Raw genomic sequence first — 25488 nt, forward strand, 5'->3', positions numbered from 1 at the left:
GAGAATCATCAATCAGCTGCCTCTTGCACACCCCCTACTGGGGATGTGCCCACAACCAAGGTACATGTCCTTGACCGGAATCGAACCCAGGACCTTTCAGTCCTCAGGCTGACACTCTATCCACTGAGCCAAACCAGTTTTGGCTAAAGGTAAACATTTTAGACAGATTTTGTGCATGGTCAGGAATAGTCTGTGCACATTTAAGTAAATGTGTATTAAACATAAATACACAGATATCCTCTTCAGAGCACAGATAGATATACACTATGCACACTGTTCTGCCACTTCATTTTTTTTTTCCTCAAGGTAATCTTGACATCTTTCTATAGAGATACCTCATTTTTTTTTCAGTGATGACATAATATTTCATTACAGGAGTGAACAATAGTTCATTTAAACAATTCTGTCTAATGGAAATTTAGATTATCTTTTTTTTTGCTGTCATAAACAATACTGCAACAAACTTGTTTTTGTGCACTTCCATCAGCTTATAGTGGGTAGATTTCTAGATGTGGGCCTGGTAGGTCAAAGAATATGTGCATTGAACATTTTAATAGGTATTTTAAGGGGCAAGTATAATTATATTTCTTTGCACTTACCTCTGTTTTTAAAAAAATGTACAAATGAAAATAATAAGCTGTATTTTATTAAAAATCATATATTTCTTTTGAAAAAATAGAGAGGGAGGAGGAGAGAGAACTAGAAATATCAATGCTGAGAGAGAATCACTGATTAGCTGCTTCTTGCATCCCCCACACTGGGATTGATCCTACAACACAGGCGTGTGCCCTGACCAGAAATTGAACCATGACCTCCTGGTTCATAGGTTGACACTCAACCACTGAGCCACACCAGCTAGACAAAAGTTGACTATTTCTATAGATAATTATTTAAGCCAAGGCTTATTGATTATAACGGTTCTCCATATTTTCACATGACTTTCTTGAGGAACCAATGCTTTATGCTAGTAGGTATTACATATCATAATCTAAGATAGGTGCTATAGAAAAAGAGAAAGCCAGCACATCCTCATAGAATTCCGCTCTTTATCTCACTGCCAGTCACAGCTTTTTCCTTACTGTCTCTCTTGTTCCAGAAATAAATCTATTGTCCTTGAAACGTTCTTCATACTTCTTGATTTAATAACATCATTATAACAGTACCAATGTTTATTTTTAGCTAATTAGATAATTCCCCACCTCTATAAAAATGAACCATATGATAATTCATATGTCTATTGGTTTCTTTCCCCAGTGGACAAAAAGCATTTTTTAATTTGCCCAGATGATTCCAATATGCTGCCATGATTCAGAAGCTACACACCTTTGCAGGAACGTAAGCCCTGCTCCTGAATTCTATTGCACACTTGATTCCTCCCAAACGTGTGCACTGCTCAGACTTATGTTATGGCTGTGTGACTAGAGTCTGTTCTACCAGGTGCTTGCCTATAGTAACCTCTGCCCAGTTTCCTCTTAAGTGGCACTGACACGAGGGAATTTCCTCTTCTTACCCTTCCTTTTCCCTCCTAGCAACGAGAAAAGGCTTACTCAGGCATTACTGAGTCAGCAAACTCCGAGTCTCTGAAGGGCCAGTTGCATCAAGGAAATTCCTTGGAAAAGCTAACTCTTATGTTGGAGAGGATCCACAAACCCGCCTTGGTTAAAATCCATAACCTGGGATTATACAGAATCAGACTCGATTCATTAAAGGGACATAGGCCAAATATCTGCTCAGGTACAAAGTGTAAGGGTCTTTGACTCTAAGCAAAGTAAAAAAGGAAAACGATATCATTTCATTTTACAGTAAATTAAATAAATCTGTCCCAGGGTGGTTCCTAAATGCCAGTAATCTGTGTATCTATTGTAGAATAATGCATGTCAAAAGTCTTTACCAATTAATGCCAAAATGAGAAAAACAAGTATAATGGAGTCAACTTTTCATAAAGCTAAATGTATTTAATTTTGCATAACTTCCTTTGTTTTGAGATTAGTTCCTTCTTTTTGATTATTAAAATTATTAGATCTTTTAATAGATTTTCTATTTTGAAATAATTTTAGATTGACAGAAAAGTTGCAAAAATTAGGAGATTTGCTAACAGTGAGTCTCATTCCCACATTTCCATATTCCTGCAGGACAAAAATCAGCTGAAAGATGAATAAGGCACACACTGCCAGTTTTATCACCGCTAGCCTGTCTCTCATTTGTACTCCTGTTGATGCCTTTGTATATTCATGTTTGCCACCCATTTCAGGCTTTAAGTATTCAAGCAGCATCCAAATTATCAGCTCAGCAACTTCTAAAGCTATGTGGTCATTGAAATCTCTGCACTATGTTAATATTCACTGGTAAACATTAGGATCTTATGTTACAGCCATTGATCAAAAACATTTTAAAAATTAAAAGGAGACAAACCTAACTGACAAAAAGAATACTTCCATTTAAAAGGTATTGTATATAGTTCCTCCTGAGGAGAAAAAAAAAAAAAAAAGAATATTATTGTATTATTGTAGCAAAAGTTTCCACGGAAAGGAAAAAAGGGACACAGACCTAGAAAGGCACTGAATATAAATAAAAATGATTAAGAGTTGGTCTCATTAGGAGACGGGGAAGTCCACAGAAAATAAGGGCCATAATTTTCTTATGAACTCTGGGAAAAAAAAAAAAAAAAAAAAAAAAAAAAAAAAAAAAAAAAAAAGGAAGCCCAGCGAGCTTAGAGCTTAAAATCTATTTTTATTGTTGTGCAGGAGTCTTTTCTTACACTGATTTCCCCAGGGTAATGTCAGCTGTGCAAAACAGTCTAAAACCTGTGAGAGGTCCCAGGAGTTACACTCCCAGGTACCCTCACTGAACAGTTATTAAGGTCTTTGGAGACGCAATGCATTTCCAGAAAATTCGGACTTACTCCCTCTCCTCTTGTGTGTAGGCTCAAGCACCTCCAACACTCCATGTTTTTACGTTAGTTACAATAACCTCGAAATTCTTTCTGTATTCGTTTCCTAGGACTGACAGCAAATTACCAAGAACTGTGTGGCTTTAAACAACAGAAATTTGTTCTCACAGTTTTGGAAGCTAGAAATCTGAAATCAAGGTGTTGGCGGAGCCATGTTCCCTCTGAAGGCTCTGAGGAAGAAGGCTTCCTTCCTCTTCCTAACTTTCAGGGGTTGCCCACAATCCTGGTGCTCCTTGACTTGCACAGGCATCCTCCAAGCTCTGCTTCTATCTTCACCTGCTGCTCTCCCTGTGTGCCCGTCTCTGCGTCTCTAACTTTCTCTGTTATAAGGACACCAGTCATTGGATGAGAGCCCACCCAATCCTCTTATCTTGATTACATAAAAAAAAAAAAAAAAAAAGCATTATTTGCAAAAAAAATAAAAAGTCACATTCATGGGTACCAGGGGCCATGACTTTTGAGGGACACTATTCAACGTAGTACAACTTCTCATCTCTTTGAATGTGACCAAGTGAATTTCTAGATTCATAATCCAAGGATTTTGCCTCTTAAGAAGCTTAGCCCAGTGGAACAAACTAGAAGCATCTACCACAGCATATGCATCTAGTAAGATTAACCTACATCTTAATCATCCCGAGCAGGCCATTCTATTAATAGTCTCCCAAAGCTTCCTTTAAAATAAAAACTACTGTCTTTACACAAATAATATGGTAAATCTGACCTTCAATTCTATTAGTAAGTCAAACAGAGCTTCCCAATTGTTTGTTTTTAACCAGAGAACAGGCAAGAGAAATTGTTTTTCAGCTGTCAGATAATCATTACGGACCCACTAATACAACCATCTCTTATCACACTACTAAAAAATTTTAGGTTCCCACAAAATGCTCCTCAGCAACAAATTACTGTAATGCAGAGAGGGTACTTAGCAGGTTCTCCGAGATGCAGCTCTAATTTGGGAGAATGGAAAAATCAATGCGGACCACGTACAGAGGCGATATAATTACAAACTCATGAAATTATAACTCTTTCCAGGAAACCACTTCATAGTTGCATCTTTTGCAAATAATAGAAGTTTAAATGTATAGTTTTATATACATTTTTTAGCATAAGCGATGCATGTTACCTAAAACCTTATTCTGTCATTGATGCCTAACTACAGTTGACCAGAAGACAGTTACACAAAAAGAAAGCGTATTTGGCATCACTAATATAAAGAAAGAAAAAGATTTTTGTTCCATCTGAAAAGAAAATTTGGTTGTTTACTTTCCCTCTTTTTTTTTTTTTTTTTAAGAAAATGTAAACTATATGAGGATGTGAGGTAAGGGAAAAAAAGAACATGTTTTGTGTGTTGTGTTTTGTTTCCACTTTTTTCTTTTTTACTCCCATTGTATCATCCTCCCACCCACTCTTACTTATTCTCTGGTGTTGATTACTTATTCTTATTTTTTTAGTGGCCACTTTTTTATCAGAAAAATAAAAACTTCTTATAAATGAATAGTAAGATAATATTAGTTTGGGAAAACACCAAGGGAATAATTTGTTGGTGGGGGAGGGGAGAGGGTTGGTGATTTGGTTTTCATTTTTGTTCGTTTTGGGTGTGTGTTTTTTTCTTCAAACCAGTTTTGAACTTATTAAAAACAACACTTTTACAACTTTCAGTTCAGTCATAATACTCCAACAGTTCACTCTGAATTTCAAAAAAAAATTTGTAACGGTAGATTTGTATAAGACATTATATGATGAAAACATTCATTCTATAATTAGAATTAAAATAGGAACTCTAGTCTATTATAAAATAGTTAATTGATTCTATAGATAGAAACACCATTAGTGCTCCTTTGAATTAAAGAAAAAAAAATTATAGCTGAACATGTCTTTTTAAGTTTATAGATAACATCTTGAATATTAACAGATGAAATACTTTAGATACTGAAGTGGAAAAAAAAATCTTACACTATAAAGAAAATAAAGAGGACCTTCTTATTCAAATCGGTTACTATCAGAGCTCAGAAACAGAACTCATGCTGACACCAGCTGTCACTTTTCATGTTTCCTTACTCCCAGCACTGAGACACCTGACCTGCATAATCCAGTAATGGGCCAAGCTACAGAGTTAAGACCGCTTGTAATCAACAATGCCATTAAGGCTGCTGATGCATTTTACATGATGATGGACCTAGAGCAACCTTGCTTCAGTCCCAAGGGGAAGCGAGATTTACTTAATCCCCAAAGAATGCCCCCCCCCCTCCAATAATGCAAAGAGAATTAAATCATGAAATCTGAGCCATGGCTGAAACCACACTGATTGCAAGATGGGAGAAGAGCATATGTCTGCACAAGCCTGCCAGAGGGAAATGCACACACTGCCCAGCTCATCAAAAAGATAAATAGAGGACTAGTCGTGGATAAAAAGTAAAGAAGTTATGAGACAGACTTGGGATAGCCGTTACATGTGAGGGGAAAAAACAAACATCTTATCAGTTCATTAGATGTGTGTAGCTCTTTTATTATTGGTGAGGATGGAGTGTGTTGGGGAAGGGCGGGGGATGGGTATGCTTTGGCAGGGATTCAAGTATCTCCTAGTCTTTTGGCAGGATGGTGATATGTTTCAGCATAAGTTACTCTTGTCCATAAAACTTCACATTTCCTCCAGATGCAGATACATTTACACACAGGCATACGATAGGCATAAGAGCTGGGCCATGTGTTCGCCATGTGCAAGACCGCAACGCATTCCCAATGGTTACAGCCCAGAAGTCATGGCCATCCCTATACTGAGCAATACTCAGTTTAACTTCTATGGAGAACAAAGAAGGACTAAAAATAACCCCCAAGAAAAAAAGAGGGATGGGGGGAAAGTGGGCTTCCTTAGAAAATATTTTGTTTTCTTCAGAGTAATGGAAATATTATATTTAGAATAACCGAAACAATTGCATCTTCAACTGAACCAAACAATTGCATCTTCAACTCGTGGCTTACTAAAACAACTGCTAACAAAGATGCAACTGCAAATGGTAGACTGAAGTGCTGTAACTTAAATATTTATGTTTTAACTCCTTTGGTATTATGATATTTGTTTCTGAAAGAGAGTAGTCTATCATGGACAATAACATGAACTCTGGCACCAGACTGCCTGGCCTCAAATTCTTGGGCAAGTTAGTTAAACTTTATGTGTTCAGTTCCCTCATCTGCAAAATAAGAGCAACAGTGGTATTGCTGAAGAACTAAGACTTCACATATGTGAAGCATTAAACTAGTGCTCAGCACACAGTAAGCACCATATATGTGTTTGCTATTTCTCCAACTGCTGCTAGTGTCTCTTAACTCTTATTCTTCAGTGCAGTCACCAGTATTAACCCCATCAGGATATCAATATGATTCGATATAACCCATAATGGCAAAATCATCTCCTTTGGGGGCAAAGTAATCATTTATTGGTAAAAAGACAAAATTTTGAGAATATAAATCAAAAGTACAGCAAGTCATTATAGTTTTTAATTCTGTTAAGCTGGAGACTGCATTATCTGAAGAGAATGTGCCACTACCAGCTTTAAGGAAGGAAAATTAGTAAGAAGCTAAGTCTTCTAAGTGACTGGCATTGAGCCACTGGCAGCAGTTACCGGCCCCTAAGGTAAGAGTTAGTCCCAGTGCCTGAGTTGACAGATAGCAAATGGAAGTGTAGTCTTTCTACAACACGGTAACATATGGTAATTAATTGTCAATCAAGGAAAGCAGCTCACTGTGACTCACATACGCCAACCATCAAAATATGTGGGTTTTCCAGCTATGAATATAAACTTAACCCTCACCAGAGGATGTTTATTGATTTTTAGAGAGAAAAGGAGGGAGGGAAAGAAAGAGAGAAATGGCAGTCAGTTGCCTCCTGTATGTTCTCCAACCAGGGATAGAACCTGCGATGCTCCAACCAACCGGCCACCCAGCTGGGGTCTTTCCAGCTATACTTTTGTTTGGGATTTAAAATAAAGTGTGTATGTGAAAATATCATGTTTCTTGCACTAGTAACAGAGAAAATTAATGAGTCCTCCTCCTGATATAATTCACTATTTATAAATAAAAGTATTTACAAATGGGCATCAGCTCAAACCCACAAGCCCCAGAGGACAGGTTTCCCGCGCTGGCTCAATCTGCAGTTACGGAATCATCTCTAGCTCAGAAGATCCTGGAACCCAATCCCTTCAGCACCCCTGAAATTCAATTCAATGACTTCTTATTAAATTATTAGAAGAGTAACCTCACTTAACTTTTTAGAAAGTCTAGGTCTTATTCCTGAAGAATCCTGAGGCTTAAAAACTAATTTATGTTGGCACTTAGGAACTAAGGAAGTAATTAAATATAGTGAAACTGAAAACCAGGTTAGCTATCCCTAATAACTAAATAATTGCATATATGGGGAAGATACTAATCAATAGTTTTAAATCCTTCTAATTTACTATTTGTCAGACTGACGTCAAGTCGTGGCTAAACTGTTTTTCTGAAAACAAACTTAAAAAGACCTCTCTTCAGGCTATCTAACTTTATTAGGTTTTTTAATTAGTGTGAAAAAGGCGCCGCGTCCACAGCTAAGACGTCTGAACCATTCCCCTCTGGCAAGGAGAACCTGGTGAGGCACCTGCACCCCGACCTGACCCGCCGAGGCCCCTGTGCCTGAAGGTCTCCTCCTTGTGCCCCAGAGGTGCTGCTCCCAGTGTAGGTTCGGTGGTGAGAGTCCTTAACCCGAATCTCCCAGACAGGGCAGTGAAAAGAGTATAGATACAGATCTAAAAATAAGGAAAAGTGCTGCCCTGACTGGTTTGGCTCAGTGGATAGAGCTTCAGCCTGCAGACTGAAGGGTCCCAAATTCAATTCCTGGCAAGGACATGTACCTTGGTTGCAGACACATCCCCAGCGCGGGGTGTGCAGGAGGCAGCTGATTGATGTTTCTCTCTCATCGATGTTTCTAACTCTATCCCTCTCCCTTCCTCTCTGTAAAAAAAAATAAAATAAAATAAAATAAAAATCAATAAGCTATATTTAAAAAAATAATATAAGGGAAAGTTGCATCTGCCAAACAAACATTCCTAGCATCACTTCATGAACTGTTTGTGATCATTTTAATCAATTCTATTTATACATACTCCGTTAAAGAATCTGTGCAAAATAGAGAGCAAATCCCACTTCAGGTTATAGTAAATGAAGTGTACTTAATTAAAGCTGTTTGGTTGTTTTTTTTTTTAAAGTCTCAGTTACCATGGCAGCAGGAGACCCTGAAGGGTCTTTATTGGCAATCTTCCCATCTGCAGGCCTCCCGATGCAGATCACTGAGTTTCTTTACTGGATAGAGGCCTCCCTCTCTCCACAGAGCCAAAAAAAAAAAAAAAAAAAAGGCCTGGAACTTCTATTTCAAATTAAGAGTGATAAAACTAAGAGCTTAGGTAACAAGGTCTATAAATAGATCCTTTTAAAAAAAATCGTTTCTAAAAACATCTTTCCAGGCCATGTGACTTAATTACTGTCTAGGTGACAAAGTATTATTCCCTTATCCAAGAGCCTGTGGAAGAACTGCTGTAGTGAGAATTCATGATAGAAAGCATGTTTCTCAGATGTGAAGGAAAGTGGTAAATAAGAAAGGCATTTTGGAAGAGAAATGCTGCTGCTAAGTTGTTCTAAAAAGGAAAGTAAGACTTTTAAAAGCCTTTGGATAGACTACTTGGCTACGGTGTCTGTTGCTTAACATTTCTTCTCAAAGATAGCCTTAAAATATAACCTAAAAGCTATTTGAAAAACACATGCAAGTCGTCGCTTCTGAAGATTCATCACTGATGCAGTGGTATAGATGGCTCGGTACTAACTCATGCAGCAAAATTTACTGCACACCAAGGCCTGGTTTTTCTTTTCTTCTTAATCACTTACCTTTCCTGCTTCTATAGAAAGCACCAAGATTCTATTCTGGATGGTAATGCACTTTTGAGAATCAATAAGGAAACTTGATATCCAGGATAAGCAAACTCAGATTAACCCCTTTGTTCATCGTTTCTACTGCAATAAACACATATAATGACGCTCTGGCAGCTTAATGGCTATGTTTGTGCTCTCTGTGGCAAAAAAGGAAACAGTTGAAGCATTTATATACTGTTCAGTCATATGCAATGAACTCAAGAAAAATTTATGTCTCCTAAAAGGATATTTTCACTAACCAACAAAGAAGAGATGGAAGAAAGAGAATGCAGACACTAAACTACAGGGTGAGGAGAAAGTAATTTATAGTTGTATGTGAAACAGGGTTGATTCTTGTATGATTATTTATTAATTATTGTATTATTTTCTATATGAAAACTGTAGTCCTACTTTTGCCACACCCTGGATAGCCTACATTTTAAATAAACTAAATTCTGTGACTAATGACAAAGAACATTTTTTACTTATGAAAGAAAAACACATTTTATAGTACCAGACAATTATCTGTGGGTGTTTTCTTTTTCCAAACAAAACATCTTAAAAGATACTGTATCTTAAGCAACATTATTTCTTTAACACATTGTGCATCTTTTAAAGCCTTCAACTGTTGAGAATTGTGCCCTTCCTGGAGAAACCTAGAAAAGGGGGCATGAGAAAGCTTGAACACAATTCAAGATTGCAGGCAATTTTCTATGAATGCTATTCAGGCTTAAAGGAGCCTCCAAGTACGCATGCGGCAGGGAGGTAGGTTTATGCTGTCCTAGCAGTCCACATACTCAACATCCTCTAAGTGATTTCTTACAGCTGTCCTCTGCCAGTATGTTTTTCCTGTCAGTTACACATTCATTGGGTAAGCCAAAAAAGGCTGAGGCAGGATAAAGAAGGAAGCTCTTTTTTTTTTTTTTTTTTTTTTTTTTTTAAGAAAGAAGAGATGAGTTGGAAACAAAAGTGAGAGCAAACGAAACATGGAGACTCTGCTTGTGTCACAGACACCTCCTGGGAGATGGGACTATGTTAAGCTAGAAATCGTGCAGGGAGCTCCACCCCTGGGGAAGGGCGATGGATGCGAACAGCAGGAGAAAAACTCAGGCTTTTTCCTTGCTTCTATAGCAACTTCCTGACACACTGTCTCCAGAGGGACAGTGGCCATTTCGGTTTGCCTATAAAATATTTTAATGAAAATTACCCCACCATGCCATCAGAGTAAAAGGCTCCCGAGAGTCACAGCCACCTCTTCCACCCCTCAGCAGACACTGTGCTCCTGACACCTGCTCTCCAGCACAGCCTCTCTGCAATGCCGTTATCTGATTCCAGGCTTCACCCTTGACCCACGGCCCTTCGCTCTCTTATCCATATTCTTAATGCCACTGTGGGCAGAATTAAGACTTTGAGACAATGATAGTTGAGTACACTCAATTCAATTATGTGATGGGCAGTAACCAGTTAATTGCCAGTAAAAAGTCGATAATGTATAACGGGTGTCTCTGTACACACCCATCCTTACAATTAGGATCCTGATCCGAGGACCAGTAAAGAGTGCTCACTTACAGTAGTTTAGAAATCATTTGAGCTAATAAAAAAGACACTCGGCAGCTATTACTTTAGATTATTATAACAAGACATCATATAATTTAATCAAAAGAAATGGTTAGGGTGGGTGCGGGCCAGAAGGAACCAATTGGGGAAAAGAGGATGGGGTTCCCTGTAATACTTTCAACAATAAATAATTGAAAAATTGAAGAGAAGAAAAAAGATATGGTTAATGATATTGGTAACTGGACATGATCTTTCAGTGGTAATGAATATGATAAATCATATCTCTACCAGGATGTTTATTTTTACTTTGATCTCCAGGAAATCTTCCCCTTCTACCATCTATACATACAGAATTTCAAATTCCTCTCATAGTGTTCTAAAACTCCTACCATGTTTATTTTCCTGAGATGTGAAAAATAAAACAGGGTTTGTACTGAAATATGTCTGCACCATTTTTTCCCAAAGTAACATTACAGAAAACTTACCCAAGTGCATAACTAAATTTGTAAGAAATAACTAGAGGGTCTTTAAGTAGATCACCATTTCAGTGTAAGGATTAAACTCTAACGGAGTAATTGTTAGGTACCTCCAGAATAAATATGTATGTAATAGGTCTAAACAAAATTTATTTCAATTTTTATGCCCACCCGCTTTTGTATAGCATAGAATATATGGTAGATAACATGGTATAAGAGTCAGTGTGGGAGTTACATAACCTAGATTCAAATTGAAGCTTGACCATTCATTATATTTATTTTCAACAAGTAACCTTTCTATGCTTCAGTTTCCTGTAAAGTTGGGTAATACATAGTCTGTTTTCAGGGTTGAATATATATAAATGTGTATGCCTATCACATCATGAGCAATATATTTAGCAATTACTGTTAGTATTATAATATTAATTAAATAGAGCTGTAGAAACTTAACCAGAATACTGGCAGCTTTCAGCTTCAACACACAAAAAAGCTGGCAAACAACATGGTTTAGAGTAGTTAGTTGCTAGTTATCAATTCCAGTTTCTTTTATCTTAAGAATTCCGAGCCACAGTTTCCACAATTGAAATAAAAATATTTTATTCCTAATAAAATATTTTATTCTGATTAGTTGAGGCTTTATGTTTAAGTAAAAGTTCATCAAACACACAAAATTTCTCCCTAAACGGTCAAATTTCGAATTTAATTTTTAAATAAATTGGAAATAAATGTATGTGAAAGATGAGATTAATATTTCATGTATATGTGGAATTAATGAACACAATAAACAAAATAAAAACAGATAAACAGACTCAGATATAGAGAACAGACTGACAGCTGTCAGAAGGGAGGGGGTTGGGGGCTGGGTGATAAAGGTGAAGGATTTAAGAAAACAAAACAAAATTCATAGACACAGCCCAGCTGGTGTGGCTCATGAATTGGGCATCAGCTCATGCATCAAAAGATCACTGGTTCCATTCCCAGTCAGGGCACATGCCTGGAGTTATGGACTGGATCCCCAGTAGGGGTCATGTAGAAGGCAGCCAATGGATGTTTCTCTCTTTCTCTCATATTCTCGTTTCTATCTCTCTCTTCTTCTCCTTTCCTCTTTACCTGAAAATCTATAAAAATATACTTTAAAAAAAAAAAAACCTCAGTGACACAGACAACAGTATGGTGATTTTCAGAGGGAAAGGGGGTTGGGGGCAGATAGAAGAGGGTAAAGGGGTGGAAGAAAAACTACCATCAACAATGTACAGAATGGCTTGGAGATCATACAAGTCATTATATTAAGGGGGGAAAATCACTAAAATGTATTTCATTTTACTGTAAATAGAAAATAGCCACCGACAGCAAAATCCAGATTGTGAGAAACTAACTGCATCAGATAAACAATCTGGTTTCTTCAACAAATAAATTTTAAGGGAAGATTTAAAAATAAAGATAAGGGAAAATCAAAGATTCAAAGAGACTTTTTAAAACTTATTTTTTTAAATAAAACTAAAAAGGGAAAACTAAACTACAGGATACATGGTTGAGTGATAAAACTATGACAAAAATAAGGAAATGGTAACCATAAAAGTCAGGGAGGTGTTTACAGTCTTACAAGAAGAGGAGGGAGGGGCCTGGGTTCGGGAAGCAGCACATGGAATTACTGACCAAGCTCTAATTCTTGAACTGGATAGAAGTTATAGGGTGTTCCCCTTTAGTAATTTCTGTGTCAGCATTGTATTTCACAATAAAAAGACGATTTAAAAAATAAAATTGCAGTCTAAAAGAGTCACCAATGCAGCTATTATGTACTTCTATACAGATATACTTTTGTTCTCACACTCATACTCACATCCTTGAAACAAATACATTGCACCTGAATTTTCACAAATAAAGATTCCATGACACCTGAGCAGGGATATTTACTAGACTGGTTTTTAGCCATTGTTTAAATCTGACCTGACAATGATGTTGATTTCAATTTGCATCCTCAAGATAAATATGACTTTGTGCCTATTGACAAAAAAAGATATCCCATAGAGTTTTTCTTTGATCTCTTACATCCTTTCATTTACTTCAGCTCCAAGAGAAAAGCCAGTTAAAAAAATAATAAATCCGCCGAGACCGGTTTGGCTCAATGGATAGAGCGTCGGCTTGGGGACTGAAGGGTCCCGGGTTCGATTCCGGTCAAGGGCATGTACCTTGGTTGCGGGCATATCCCCAGCAGGGGGTGTGCAAGAGGCAGCTGATCGATGACTCTCTCATCGATGTTTCTAGCTCTCTATCTCTCTCCCTTCCTCTCTGTACAAAATCAATAAAATATTCACACAAAAAAAAGAGGCAAATATTTTAAAAAAATAAATGATAAATCCAAAGGTGTTAAGGGCTGAATTGCATTCCCCTAGAAGTCATGTATTGACATCCTAACCTCCAGTACATCAGATTGTAACCATATCTGAAGATAGTCTTTAAAGGATTAATTAAGTTAAAATGAGGTCTTTGGGTGGGCCCTAATCCCTCCCATAGGACTGGTATCCTTTGAAGAAGAAGAAATTGGGGCACAGGTACACACAGAGGGAAGACCATGTGAAGACACAGGGAGAAGACAGCAAAGGAGAGAAGAAACCAACCCTGTTGACACTTTGATCTTGGACTTCTAGCCTTCAGAACTGTGAGGAAATAAAATTCTGTTGTTTAAGCCACCCTGTCTATGGCATTTGGTTATGGCAGCCTTCTAAACTAATATAGAGGGTAAAAGAGTAGCTGAAACAAAACAATAAAACAACCTACAATTTTACAAATTTTTGATTCATAGTGTCTAGTGAAAAGAAAAGCTTAATTGTGTCATTAGTAAAGAAAGGAAAATTAAGCAATTCCATGTAAAAAGCTAAGTACAAAGGGCAAGACACCAGGGAACCAACAGGAGAGTAACTGGCTACTGACTGAATTGATGCACAATATTTAGCACTTTCAATGTAGTTCGTGGAGCTTTGGTCAGTGTGGCTCAGTGGTCAGATCACCAGCCTGCCCACTAAAGGGTCCTGGGTTACAGGTTTCAAGCATATGCAGGAGACAGCCAATCAATATCTCACTTCAAAATCTGTTTCTCCTCCCCTCCCCTCCTCCCTTCCACTATCTCTAAAAATTATATTTTCTGATTTCAAATATAATCAGAAAAAGAAAGCAAATATATATAAATAGCAATATTATTATGACAAGGCAGAATAGGTAGTCTGAACACTGTTCAAAAGAAAATAGACAATTAGCTAAAACTTTCTATACTAAACATTGAGCCTAAAGCAACCCTTTGGTGGAATTTAGTCTCATATGCCCTAGATTTATCAGTACCCTGGAAAAAAACAACATACATTTTTATGCCTATAATTGGAGAAGGCTTTTTTATTTGTGTGGAATCTTTTCAGAACATACATGACAAAAAGTAGGATCTTGAGATTACTGTTTCCCTGGGACTTCCCCATAGATCTAACAAGTTTATCATTTTACCAGGGGAAGTCATTCCCAACGAAATAAAAAGCCACGTATACCCTGACCCAAGATTTCACCTCTTGGTTCTCAGTGCTAACCTTAAAAGCAAATTTCAGAAATTATTTTCTGTAACATCATAAAAAAGAACCTCTTGCAGCAATATTAATTCTATAAAACATACCTCCAATGATTCCCACAGTGTACTTATAATTCTTTTTCTAATAACTAAAGGTTTTATTTTATTTTCAGAAGTAATTGGTAATACACTTTCTTGATAAAAAAAATTTTTTTTAAAGATTTTTAACTTATTTTCAGAGAGAGAAGATGAAAGAGAGAGAAACATCCACCAGCTTCCTCCTGCAGGTAACCAACTAGAATTGAGCCCAAAACCCGGACAAGCACCCTGACCAACAATCAACCAGCAACTTTTCTGTGCATGGAACAACACCCATGCTAGGGCTTGATAAAGTTCTTTGTTATAAAACCCCCAAAGCGATACATTAGAAGTATCACTGAAAGTATTAAAATGGTAATCAGTACTCAAGAGATTCTGAACAAATTTTCCCAAGAGGGAGATAAAATTTTACTTACTTTAACTTCCACCGTCTTTCCTCCATGTTCAATGTGTCTCTCTATGTATTCAGAGGACAGCAAATCACTGCAACAAAAAAAGGAAGGATGGTTAAAGAGGACTAGAAAAGGTAAAGCATTTGAAAATCAAGTATACCCATACCAGCTTTAATAATTCATTAACTCCTATTTTAAAACAAAAATAACACTCTCTCTCTCTCTCTCTCTCTCTCTCTCTCTCTCTCTCTCTCTCTCTCTCTCTCTCTCACACACACACACACACACACACACACACACACACCAGCTTAGTATTTCTAAAGAGTTATGAAGATGAACTGACTATACCACCTGTCACCTCCTTGCTTAGCTGAGTTGATTCCATTGATCTTTTTTATTTTTTTAATATATTTTATTGAATTTATACAGAGAGGAAGAGAGAGGGATAGCGTTAGAAACACCGATGAGAGATAGTCATCGATCAGCTGCCTCTTGCACACCCCCTACTGGGGATGTGCCCGCAACCAAGGTATGTGCCCTTGACTGGAATCAAACCTGGGACCTTTCAGTCAGCAGGCTGACGCTTTATCCACTGAGCCAAACCGGTTTTGGCTGATTCCACTGATCTTATTGAGAAGTTCTGGGAAACTACCAAAAGCACACCATTATTATAACCACACCTTATTTTTACCTTTTGCTTTAGCTTTTTATCAAACATTTTTAACTTGCTACCATCCCTCACCATCTCTTTATGTGTTATGTGTTATATTTTACCTGACAAAACATTAGTTTCCAACACAAAAAAGGGGGGGAGGGGCAAAAAATGCTAAAAGAACTGAATAGAAACATACCATTAGCAATAAAATAATTCTATTTTGAAATCTACTAAACAACAGCCTTTTCATAGAATATTAAGCTATTTGCATAATCTTAAATACACTTCTCCTTACTTCCATGTATGTGGGAAAATGTCCCACATACACATACTTTAATGGAAGTATCTCAAGACACAATTTACACACAAAAAAAGTATTAAAGTCTATTATTTTTAAAGCACTAAAATAGAAATAAAATTAACATTAATAGAAATAATACAAGAAGCTATACATTTCTGAGAACCCTGGGCCTGGGGATACCTACTAAGAAAGGCTCCTGGTGGCAAACTGAGCTCAAATTTAAAAGCAGAGCCTTGCAGGCAAGTCTAAAAACAGGGCTCTCTCGTTCAAACCGCACTGAACAGCCTGCCTGCACTATGTTCCTGCCATCTGAGCCAGGCCTTATAAAGCAGTTCCTGGAATCCTATTTCAACCAATGAAATTGAGACTGCCCTGGTCCAAACAGAACTATAAGGCTATATCCTCATTAGCATCTTCAGCAACCTATCAGAGTGGCTCCATTCTGATCAATCCAGACAGCACCTTTTGGACCAGGGGTCCTCAAACTTTTTAAAGTGGGGGCCAGATCACGGTCCCTCAGAGAGCTGGAGGGCCGGACTATATGAACTACTAATTCCTACTGTAACACCTCGGCTGCGGTCACTGCCCAAAAAACCTGGCGGGCAGGATCAGACTCCTCTGCGGGCCGCATGTGGCCCGCGGGCCGTAGTTTGAAGACGCCTGTTTTGGACCAATCAAAGTGTGAGGATTTGGAGTCCTCATTTGCATGAGGACAGACTAATCAGAAACCGGGGCAGGGACTTCTCTCTGTATAAGTCAGCACCCCTCTGACTCAGGCAGAGCACTTTCCCTTTTCACCAAAGACTGAAAACTGGATTGAAGCACCTAAGACAAAACACCAAAGACTTTTCACCAGACCAGAAAGGAACAGAGCAACTGGAGCAGAGCAGGCAGAGCGGAAGTGCCTAGACCAAGAGGGTCCTTGCTGAGGACCGCCTCACCCCAGGGCTGCCTCACCTTGTCTCACAGCCCTGCTGTTGCACAGCTGTGCTATTTCATAATTGAGCTGTGTGCACTGAATAAAGTTTCCTTTCTCACCACATCTAAACTGGGGATTCCTGCTGGTGTTGAATTGATGCCAACCATCAGTTGATATTCTAAATCTACTCTATGAATAAACATTCAGCCAACTAGGAACATTTTTTTCACAGTGTTCTGAAGGTCACCCAGCCAAAATTGTCCCAATTATAAAATAAAGTAACAAGTGCATTTATGAGCACACAGTCTTTCCATGATAAGCACCACTCTTACAGTTGTTTGAAATGTAAATAACAAAATGATCAAATGAGAGTCATATCAACACAGGCACCATAATTAGTTTCTACAGTATATGATTCTCGCATAACCATTTGGGGAAACTATAATTATTGTCTAAGTCCTTGTTTCATTTGTCTTTGGAATACATTTTCCTATTGACTTTTTAAGGAGGAACCAGCGAGGATGCTCTAAGCTGCAAGTTGCAGAAAACAGAACTAAATATGGCTCAGACCATCAGGACATTAAATCTTATTTCTTATTAGAAATTTCAGGACAGGTGTACGGTGAGTTTGCTTTTATAAATCTTCAAGTCTGTTAAATGAATAAATTTGAAGGTTATAATAATGTAGGCAAACACTCTTAAGATATTTATATATAGAGAAGTAGCTAGTAAGCAAAATTTCGTTAGATTGAGTAAGTTGCATTGGCTGTATAAAATATAAGTAAATCATGTATGTTTTACACACTGATAGAAAGGTATTTAATATTCATGATGCACCCAGTTAATAAATGTTTATGATATAATAAGTATACAAAAGACACTAAATAGCCAGGATACAAATTCAATCACCTATCGATATTAGTGACATCCAGGGTTCAGGATTCCTCACCGTCTGCACCAATGACATTTAGGTCAGATCATTCTTTGTCTTGGGAGCACCTTGGGCACTGCACAGTGTGCATTCCCACCAACAGCACACAAAGGCTGCCTTTTCTCCTTACCCTTTCCAACATTTATTGTCAATTTATTGATGATAGCCATTCTGACAGGTGTGAAGTGACATATCATTGTGGTTTTAAGCTGCATCTCTCTGATGATTAGTGATGTTGAGCATTTTTTCATATGTCTATTGGCTATCAGTAGGTCCTCTTTGAAGAAGTATCTATTCAGATCTTTTGTCCAATTTTAACTGGATTATTTTTCTTCCTGATGTTGAGCTGTATAAGATCTTTATATATTTTGGAAAGTAACACCTTTTCAGATGTATCATTAAAAAATATGTTCTTCCAATCCATGGGTTCCCTGTGCATTTTTTTTATGGTTTAATTTTGCTGTGCAGAAGCTTTTTAGTTTGATGTAGTTCCATGTGTTTATGTTTTTAGAAGTATAGGTGTTATTTCTTCTTTGAATGTTTGGTAAAATTTGCCTATGAACAAGGGCCTATGAAGCCTTGGGGTTTAGAACTGTTTGTTTTCTGGGAGGTTTTTTTGTTTTGTTTTGTTTTGTGTGTGGTTTTTTTGTTTTGTTTTGTTTTTGTTTTTGTTTGTTTCGTTTCTGTCTCAATTTCATTAGTTGTTATCAATCTATTCAGTGTTTCTGATTCTTCCTGATTCAGTTTTGGAAAATTGAATATTTCTAGGAATTTGTCCATTTCTCCCACATTGTCTAATTTGTTGGCATATAGCTATTCATAGTAATTTATAATCCTTTGTATTTCTGTGATATCCATTGTTACTTCTCTTTCATTTCTGATTTTATTTATTTGGGTTCTCTCTTTTTCTTGATGAGGCTGTTTAAATGTCTGTCAATCTTATTTATATTTTCAAAGAACCAGCTCTTGGTTTTATTGATCTTTTGTATTGCTTTTTTAGTGTCTATGTCATTTATTCTCTGAAACAAAATCATTTAAAAAAAAGACAAAATACCTCTCAACAACATGCTCATATTTTCCATTCCTAGGAATAGGTGAGCATAGAAAGGGCACTTGATACAATTGAACTTCAAGTCTTATTATGAAAACAAGAAAATATAAGGAACAGATCAGAAGGCAAAGTATTATTGAGAGTCTCAGTAAGCGGAACTGACAGTAGGCACATAGAATGCACAAAAGGAAAAGAGCTCTAAGAAGTAGAACAGTCAAGTCAGGGTTCTCAAAGGCTATCAGACTTCATTCTTAGACAGCAGGTAGAATGGAAAGGCAGAGGAGGACATTTCAACTGAGAAGAATTACAAAAGCAGACTTGTAGCAGAGGAAAACCTACAAGTGGCTCCAGAGGTAGTGAAAAGATAAGCCTATTTAGAGTTGAGGGTTCAAGTTGAAGAAATAGTACTAACAGCTAGTATTTATGGAGGCCTGAGTGCCAGGCACTGTGCTAGGTGCTTTAAATGCATTAGTAGCTCACTAAAGTATACAGACAACTGATGAGGTAGGTATACATAGGATTCCTCTTGGTAGGCAAGGAAAGGGAAGTGTGGCAAGGTCAAGTGGAAAGCCCAAAGTTCCCCAGCTGGTTAATGAGAGCACCAGATTCATTCCCAGGTAGGTCTCATTCCCGAGTCCATGATTTGAACAACCACATCCCTCTTTTAATAGAAAAGCATAAAAAGCGACTGCTGGGGATTTTATCATAGCCAAAGTACATGAAAGGACTATTCAAGATGAAAGTCCTATTAAAAATAACCTAACTGCAGTAGGTAGAGATGATTAGCAGAGAAGATTCATGATAAAAAATGTATCTATTACATGAGTTAGAATGAATTTTGCCAACCCAGGATAGATTTGTGAAAAGTGCCACATATTCATTTATCTGTGTGTGATCATTATGAGAAATTTAATAGAGTAGAGAACATAGAAACTCATGAGCATTCTAAAAAAGCCATCATCATCATAATCACAGATGACATGTAAACCTATTACCCCTAATCCAAAAAGGAATTGCTTCTACGTTTATTTTAAATTACTTTCTTCAAATAATGGAATTAGCACTAGCATAACTAAGAATGAAACTGCAGTTTAAAATCTGAGAGTTATAAAAGGCAACAATATGACTACAATTTTGCAAAGCATTTAAAATATTTATTTTTTAATAGACTGCATATTGTTTAGCTTCCCTATTTAATTTCAAAAAGAAATACTTCTCTTTGGATTTAATGCAGGCCATATTGTAGCAACGAGAACAGTCTATTTGATTTCTGTAATACACATGCATAAAAATAGATGAAGAGAAGTATCTCTGATGCTGACGATGGAAATTATTTTCCCTGGGCTCTCTTGTACTTCTAAATGGTATGCATGCAGATGAAAAACTCTCCAAAATTTCCACCCACATATGGACATGTGTGGCTATGCATGGATGGAGCTGAAATGCTCTTTTTAAAAGTATTTTGCTGGTACCTTTATTCAACTTTTTCATTGATTCAAATAGGAAACAAATGTATATTTATAAGTGCATGTTTTTAATAATACGGAATGCTATAAACTCTACCATGAAAAGTAGCTAATATCCATCTTTCAGATAAGAAATGGCACTCTTGTTTGAAACTGAAGATTTGAAATACACAGTATTCAGCTACCATCAAGCATTCAGAGGAGAAAAAACAGGTAAGCTACTTGAAAAGTGACCTTTGTGCAGAGAATTGAATGTCATCCACCTTCTTACTACTGGTAGCAACAAATTTCTCCTTCCATGGCTGTGGTATAGGCTATTAATATCCTCAAAACTATATCTGGTTCACCCAGGAAATGGGGGAGGGGGGGAAATTGATGAATGAACAAGATAATTAGGTCCTAAAGCACATCAAACACTTTGAGATTGAGTTAGAAACACATTTCAGAGGCACTCAAGAATAAGACATTATGTTGTGGATTTATGTCTATTACCAAGGCTCTCTTAATGGAGGCAAAATGTCAGCCTGACTGAAACAAGTTCAAGACAGACTTGAATTAGAAGATGAATGCAATTACTGACTGAGCCATGAATGTTTTTTTTTTTTCCTCCTAAGAGAAATGCTAGGTCAATCAAGAGAAAGGAAGACTGAGTGTATATGTGGATAGAGATAAGCACATTAATTTCCAATTCCATTTTAAACTCCCTGGAATCAAGTACAAAGCTAGAGGGTCTAAAGCATAGTAATCTATAAATATGTGTATAAAGAATGTTTCCATATAGTGAATGTCTTGGTTCCAAATTAAACACACAAAACAGTTGTCTTCAAGAGTCAGTATTTAATTTCAAATCAGCTAAATATCATATCAACATAAAACACTGATTTAAAAATAAAACCAAAATTTACTTCTTCCTTTTTTCCCCTACAAAATGTTCCAGCTAATATATTTGTAAAAATCATGTAAATCTTTAAATCTCAGCCTCTGTAAAATAGAATAAGATCAAATATCTACCTTTCTTATATCTTATGGAATAAATAGCCTAAAATTAGTAATGAACTCTGCTTTATGCCAAATGTATGAAAAACAGTGATTCCCTAAAGAGATACTTTTTATAAGAGATACCTTCTTTTGAGATTGGAAAAAAAATGGTTTAGACAATAGAGCAAAGAATACAAAATAGATATGACTTAAAGAAAAAGCTCAATTTAGTCACACTAGCAGAATGCAATTAACAAACCTCTATATTTATATAGAAACAGGTGCTATTTATAAGTACATTGTAGGAAACCAGAGCAGAAACACTGTTTTCTTTTATTCAAATAAGAAATCTACCTTTTTTCTTTTCTCAACAGATTTCTTCCTAAGAAAAATAATATTTCAACTGTGGTTTTGCTCATACACATACACACAAAGCAACTTAGAAGAAATGCTGTTCCTCCAAAGGACAGAGGGTGAAATAGGATGAAAGCCATAATGTGATTATTCACCAGAAGCAATTATCCTTATCTGGGATGACAGCTGAAGCAAGTCACCTCACATTGCCCCTTACCTGGACTAGCTTAGTGCGGGGCGGGGCGGGGGGGGGGGGGGGGGGGGGGGGAAGGCACCACCATATATAATTGTATAGAACTTTATAACAAAGAATAAAGGCAAAGAGTACTATTAATACTTGTATCTCTCAATAAAAATATAGTAGTTCTCAAAAGAATCTTAAATTTCGCATTGAAATATAGTTGCATTGTGGGAACTGTTTACCAAAAAGCATCAAAGACAGATTTAAGATGCAACTAGTGGAGTGGAAGGTAGATAAGTATATAACAAAACATTTTCTAGGTATGTTGTAAAATATATATCGATAAATAGAATTAGTAAACTTCTCATAAAGACACTCTATTGACATTTTTAAACTTGTCATTGATACCACTTATGCTAGTAGAACCACCTTTGACTAATTAATGCTGGCACTCATTACCATACTTGCTCTCATCTACCTGTGATTAAGCAGCATTCAAAGATTCAAAGATGGTCCCCTTGATTCCCACTGGATGGTATATGCACCCTGCATAAGTACTTTCCCAAGTGTGGGTTGGTCTGTGAATATGATGGGGTAGCATTCCCACGATTTTGTTAAGGTATATGGAAAAAGGGATTTTGCAGATATAATTGAGGTCCCCTATCAGCTGACTTAGAGTTAATGAAAAGGGAGAGAATATGGAGTAGGCCTGACTTAAGCAGGTGAGCCCGAAAGCAGGTCAGGAAGCAGGAGCAGAATTTCATCTGTGGGCCTGGAAAAGCGACAGCCATGCAGTGCCTACAAAAGGGACCCTATGTGTCAATGACTTGAGGATGACCCTGAGTTGCTTAGAGAGATCAATGTAGAGAGCAGCCAGAGAAGACACATGGAATGAGGGCACTGGCAGAATCCTGTTTTCAGTACTGATTTCTTAATCCATGTGCTTGGAATGAGGAACAAATAGGACCTTGACTCACCCAGGCCTTGATATGCTAAATCTTGTACCAAAAAATAAGGAGCTTAACCCAGATTTTGATGAATAGGATCTGGACACACCCGAAACTCCTTTTGACCTTAAACTCCCCTTTGGAAGCCAATAAATATGCTGTGTTGTCTGTGGTGAATGTGACTGTCTCTCCATCAGAGAGATGGCACCCACCTAGTCCCAGCTTCATGAATCTATTTCTGCCTCTTGTCTCTTTCTTTCTCTAATTTCTTAATCCCCAGCTCCACCCCTGAGGAACCTGTCGTTTTTCCATGTGGGACATGGAAAAAGGAGAAACACCACAGATCTATAGACAACAGCTAGCAAGAACACAGGCACCTCAGTCATATAGCCAATTCTGAATTCTGCCATTGACCTGAATGACCTTGAAAGACAAGCTTGAGCCTCAAATGCAATCCCCTCCCCAGCCAGCACCTCTATTTCCCCCTGAGCAGAGGACCCACTCAGCTAGTCTGAAAATGACCTCCTGATACATAGAAACAATGAGAAAACCAATGTATGTTGTTTCAAGCCACTAAGTTTGTGGCAATTCATTACACAGCAATAGAAAACTAGTCCTAACCAAAATTCTCATTTTCTCTTTACCCTATCATCTGCAACAGATTATTTAATAGGCCTGACTGTCTGAGGAAGCAGATATGTGAAAATCTGGAAAAAGACCTGTACAAGGGAAAAGATGGTGAGCTTAGTAATGAACATAGTGATCCTGAACTGATTATAGAAAGCCTGGTCACTCCACAAATACACACTCATAACATTTTAAACTTGTACTCGATTGATGCCACTTAAGTTAGTAGTATCTGTCCTCTCTCATGAGGTGTAGGGAGAAACCTCATGAGAGAGGACAGGGTTAGAAAATATACACAGAAATAGATTTGAGCTATGACAGTAACAGGGAGAACAAAAAAAGACACTGACTCAAAATCCTATCCTTTTATCAGATAGGATTATCACAAGTATAATCCTATCTTATAAAAGAGTAATATGCAGATTGACAATTAATCCAATTAAGCCAATTTAGAGAAGGATGTGATATTAAAAAGATAAGAGGAAAGGAAAGATAAATAGTATTTCTAAATGAGTTTTAAAGATGAGAGTATTAACCTTTTTCAACCTTTCCAAATACTTAAAGAGAAGCCAAGGATAAAAAATAAAAAATAAAAGTTTTTTAAATTTGAAGACAAGTATGTTGCTGGTAATGTGCCTGACAGCAGATTCAGTAAAATAACACTGGCAGAAACCAGACAGTGAGAAAATGAGAAAGTGGTTCATTATTTGTCCTTTTTTAAAGATAGGTAACAAGTACCAAATAATAATCATCACTGCCCACTCTAAAAATGAAAATACACATACACAAAAAGAATTAAAAAAAAAACAACTTTCAATTATAATGCTATTATATATTCTAGTCCTGAATTTGTCAATATTTTGAAAGATGTGGGAACAAAATCAGATTCAGATTACAACTATCTTATGGGAATTATTTGTTCTCTAATTTAGAATTCCTCCTCACAAACTTGACTATGACTACCATCATCTGCAGATCCATGGCTTTAGGGAAAAAATTGAAACTGTCCAGGGGGATTAAGAAACGAAGGTTTGCAATTACTGTGTAGAATAACAAATATGTATTTTTCTGCTTATGTGACGTTTTAGGAGCTTGCTTATAAATAAAAGCTGCAGTATAAGTTTTCATCCAGGGATTTTATAGTTTTTAAGGCAATGACTATGTCTGACAACCATAAGCCAACATGTTCTGAAATTAATACTATATGTTAAATTTTTTGACAGAAGGAACTAATTTTTTAATCCTACATCAAAATAACCTAATTGATCATGGAACTTTCCCCTTCATAGTCTGTATTCTCGCCCACAAAAAGATGAAAGATACTTCTTTCTCCATGGACATAGAGAATGCTAAAAGTCATACTTGCCAGGGATTGAGTTAGATCCTTGGGAAACAAAAAGAAATACAAAATGTTATGTGATTTCCCAAGAGATACAATTAGGGGGCTCACAACTCCTAAACATTTTCAAATTAGCTGAGATTAATCACTATGTCCAAGTTCATGGGATGTATAAAACTGCTAGTGAAGTACAAGGCGCAGAATTAACCCATTGCCTTTTGTTTTCTGAACTGTTCAATAGACATTTAAGACTACTATAAATATTGGCACAAGGTTTCTCACGGAAAGTCTTAAGGCGATAGCCTGTACACTGAGTGGCCAGATTATTATGATCTCTGAACGCATAATAATCCGGCCACTCAATATGTGTGTGTGTGTGTGTGTGAATATATATATAAATGTTATTTCCTTTGCAAATTATGGAATATTGGCAAATTAGATCTTTTGTAGCAAAACTGGATGTGCAATATATGGAAATGTTTATGGCAAATGTTAAATGCAATGGGCAAAATATATATTCTAACTATGACCATGATATAAAATATGAGCATTCCCAATCGGAAAAATAAAACAAGAAGGAAATGAAGAAGGAAAAGCCAGTTGTTTTCTTTGGATGCTAAGATTTTATTAGGGAGATTTGTTTTTTCTTTTTACTTGTTATTGTTGCCATAAATTCTAGACAATCTTTTACAAAATAATCCTTTTAAAATGAGTGACTAAATAAGGAAAAAATTTCACTTTATCCCTATTTACTTTTCATTGCTTAGGTTGGGAAAAGGGA

General features: G+C 36.8%; 1 protein-coding gene across 19 annotated transcripts in view; it reads right to left on the reverse strand.

Annotated features, from left to right (window-relative positions):
* The window catches only part of ADAM22 (ADAM metallopeptidase domain 22), a 165818-nt gene that overhangs the window by 76457 nt on the left and 63873 nt on the right, over positions 1 to 25488 (reverse strand). For all 19 annotated transcript variants that reach the window (XM_045578463.1, XM_045578465.1, XM_036429515.2 and 16 more), the window contains exon 4: positions 14983 to 15049. In XM_045578463.1, coding sequence (XP_045434419.1) covers positions 14983 to 15049 — 67 coding nt within the window. The remainder of the gene's footprint in view (positions 1 to 14982; positions 15050 to 25488) is intronic.

Source organism: Pipistrellus kuhlii, unplaced genomic scaffold (genome assembly GCF_014108245.1).
Source record: "Pipistrellus kuhlii isolate mPipKuh1 unplaced genomic scaffold, mPipKuh1.p scaffold_m20_p_10, whole genome shotgun sequence".
Taxonomy (NCBI): Eukaryota; Metazoa; Chordata; class Mammalia; order Chiroptera; family Vespertilionidae; genus Pipistrellus; species Pipistrellus kuhlii.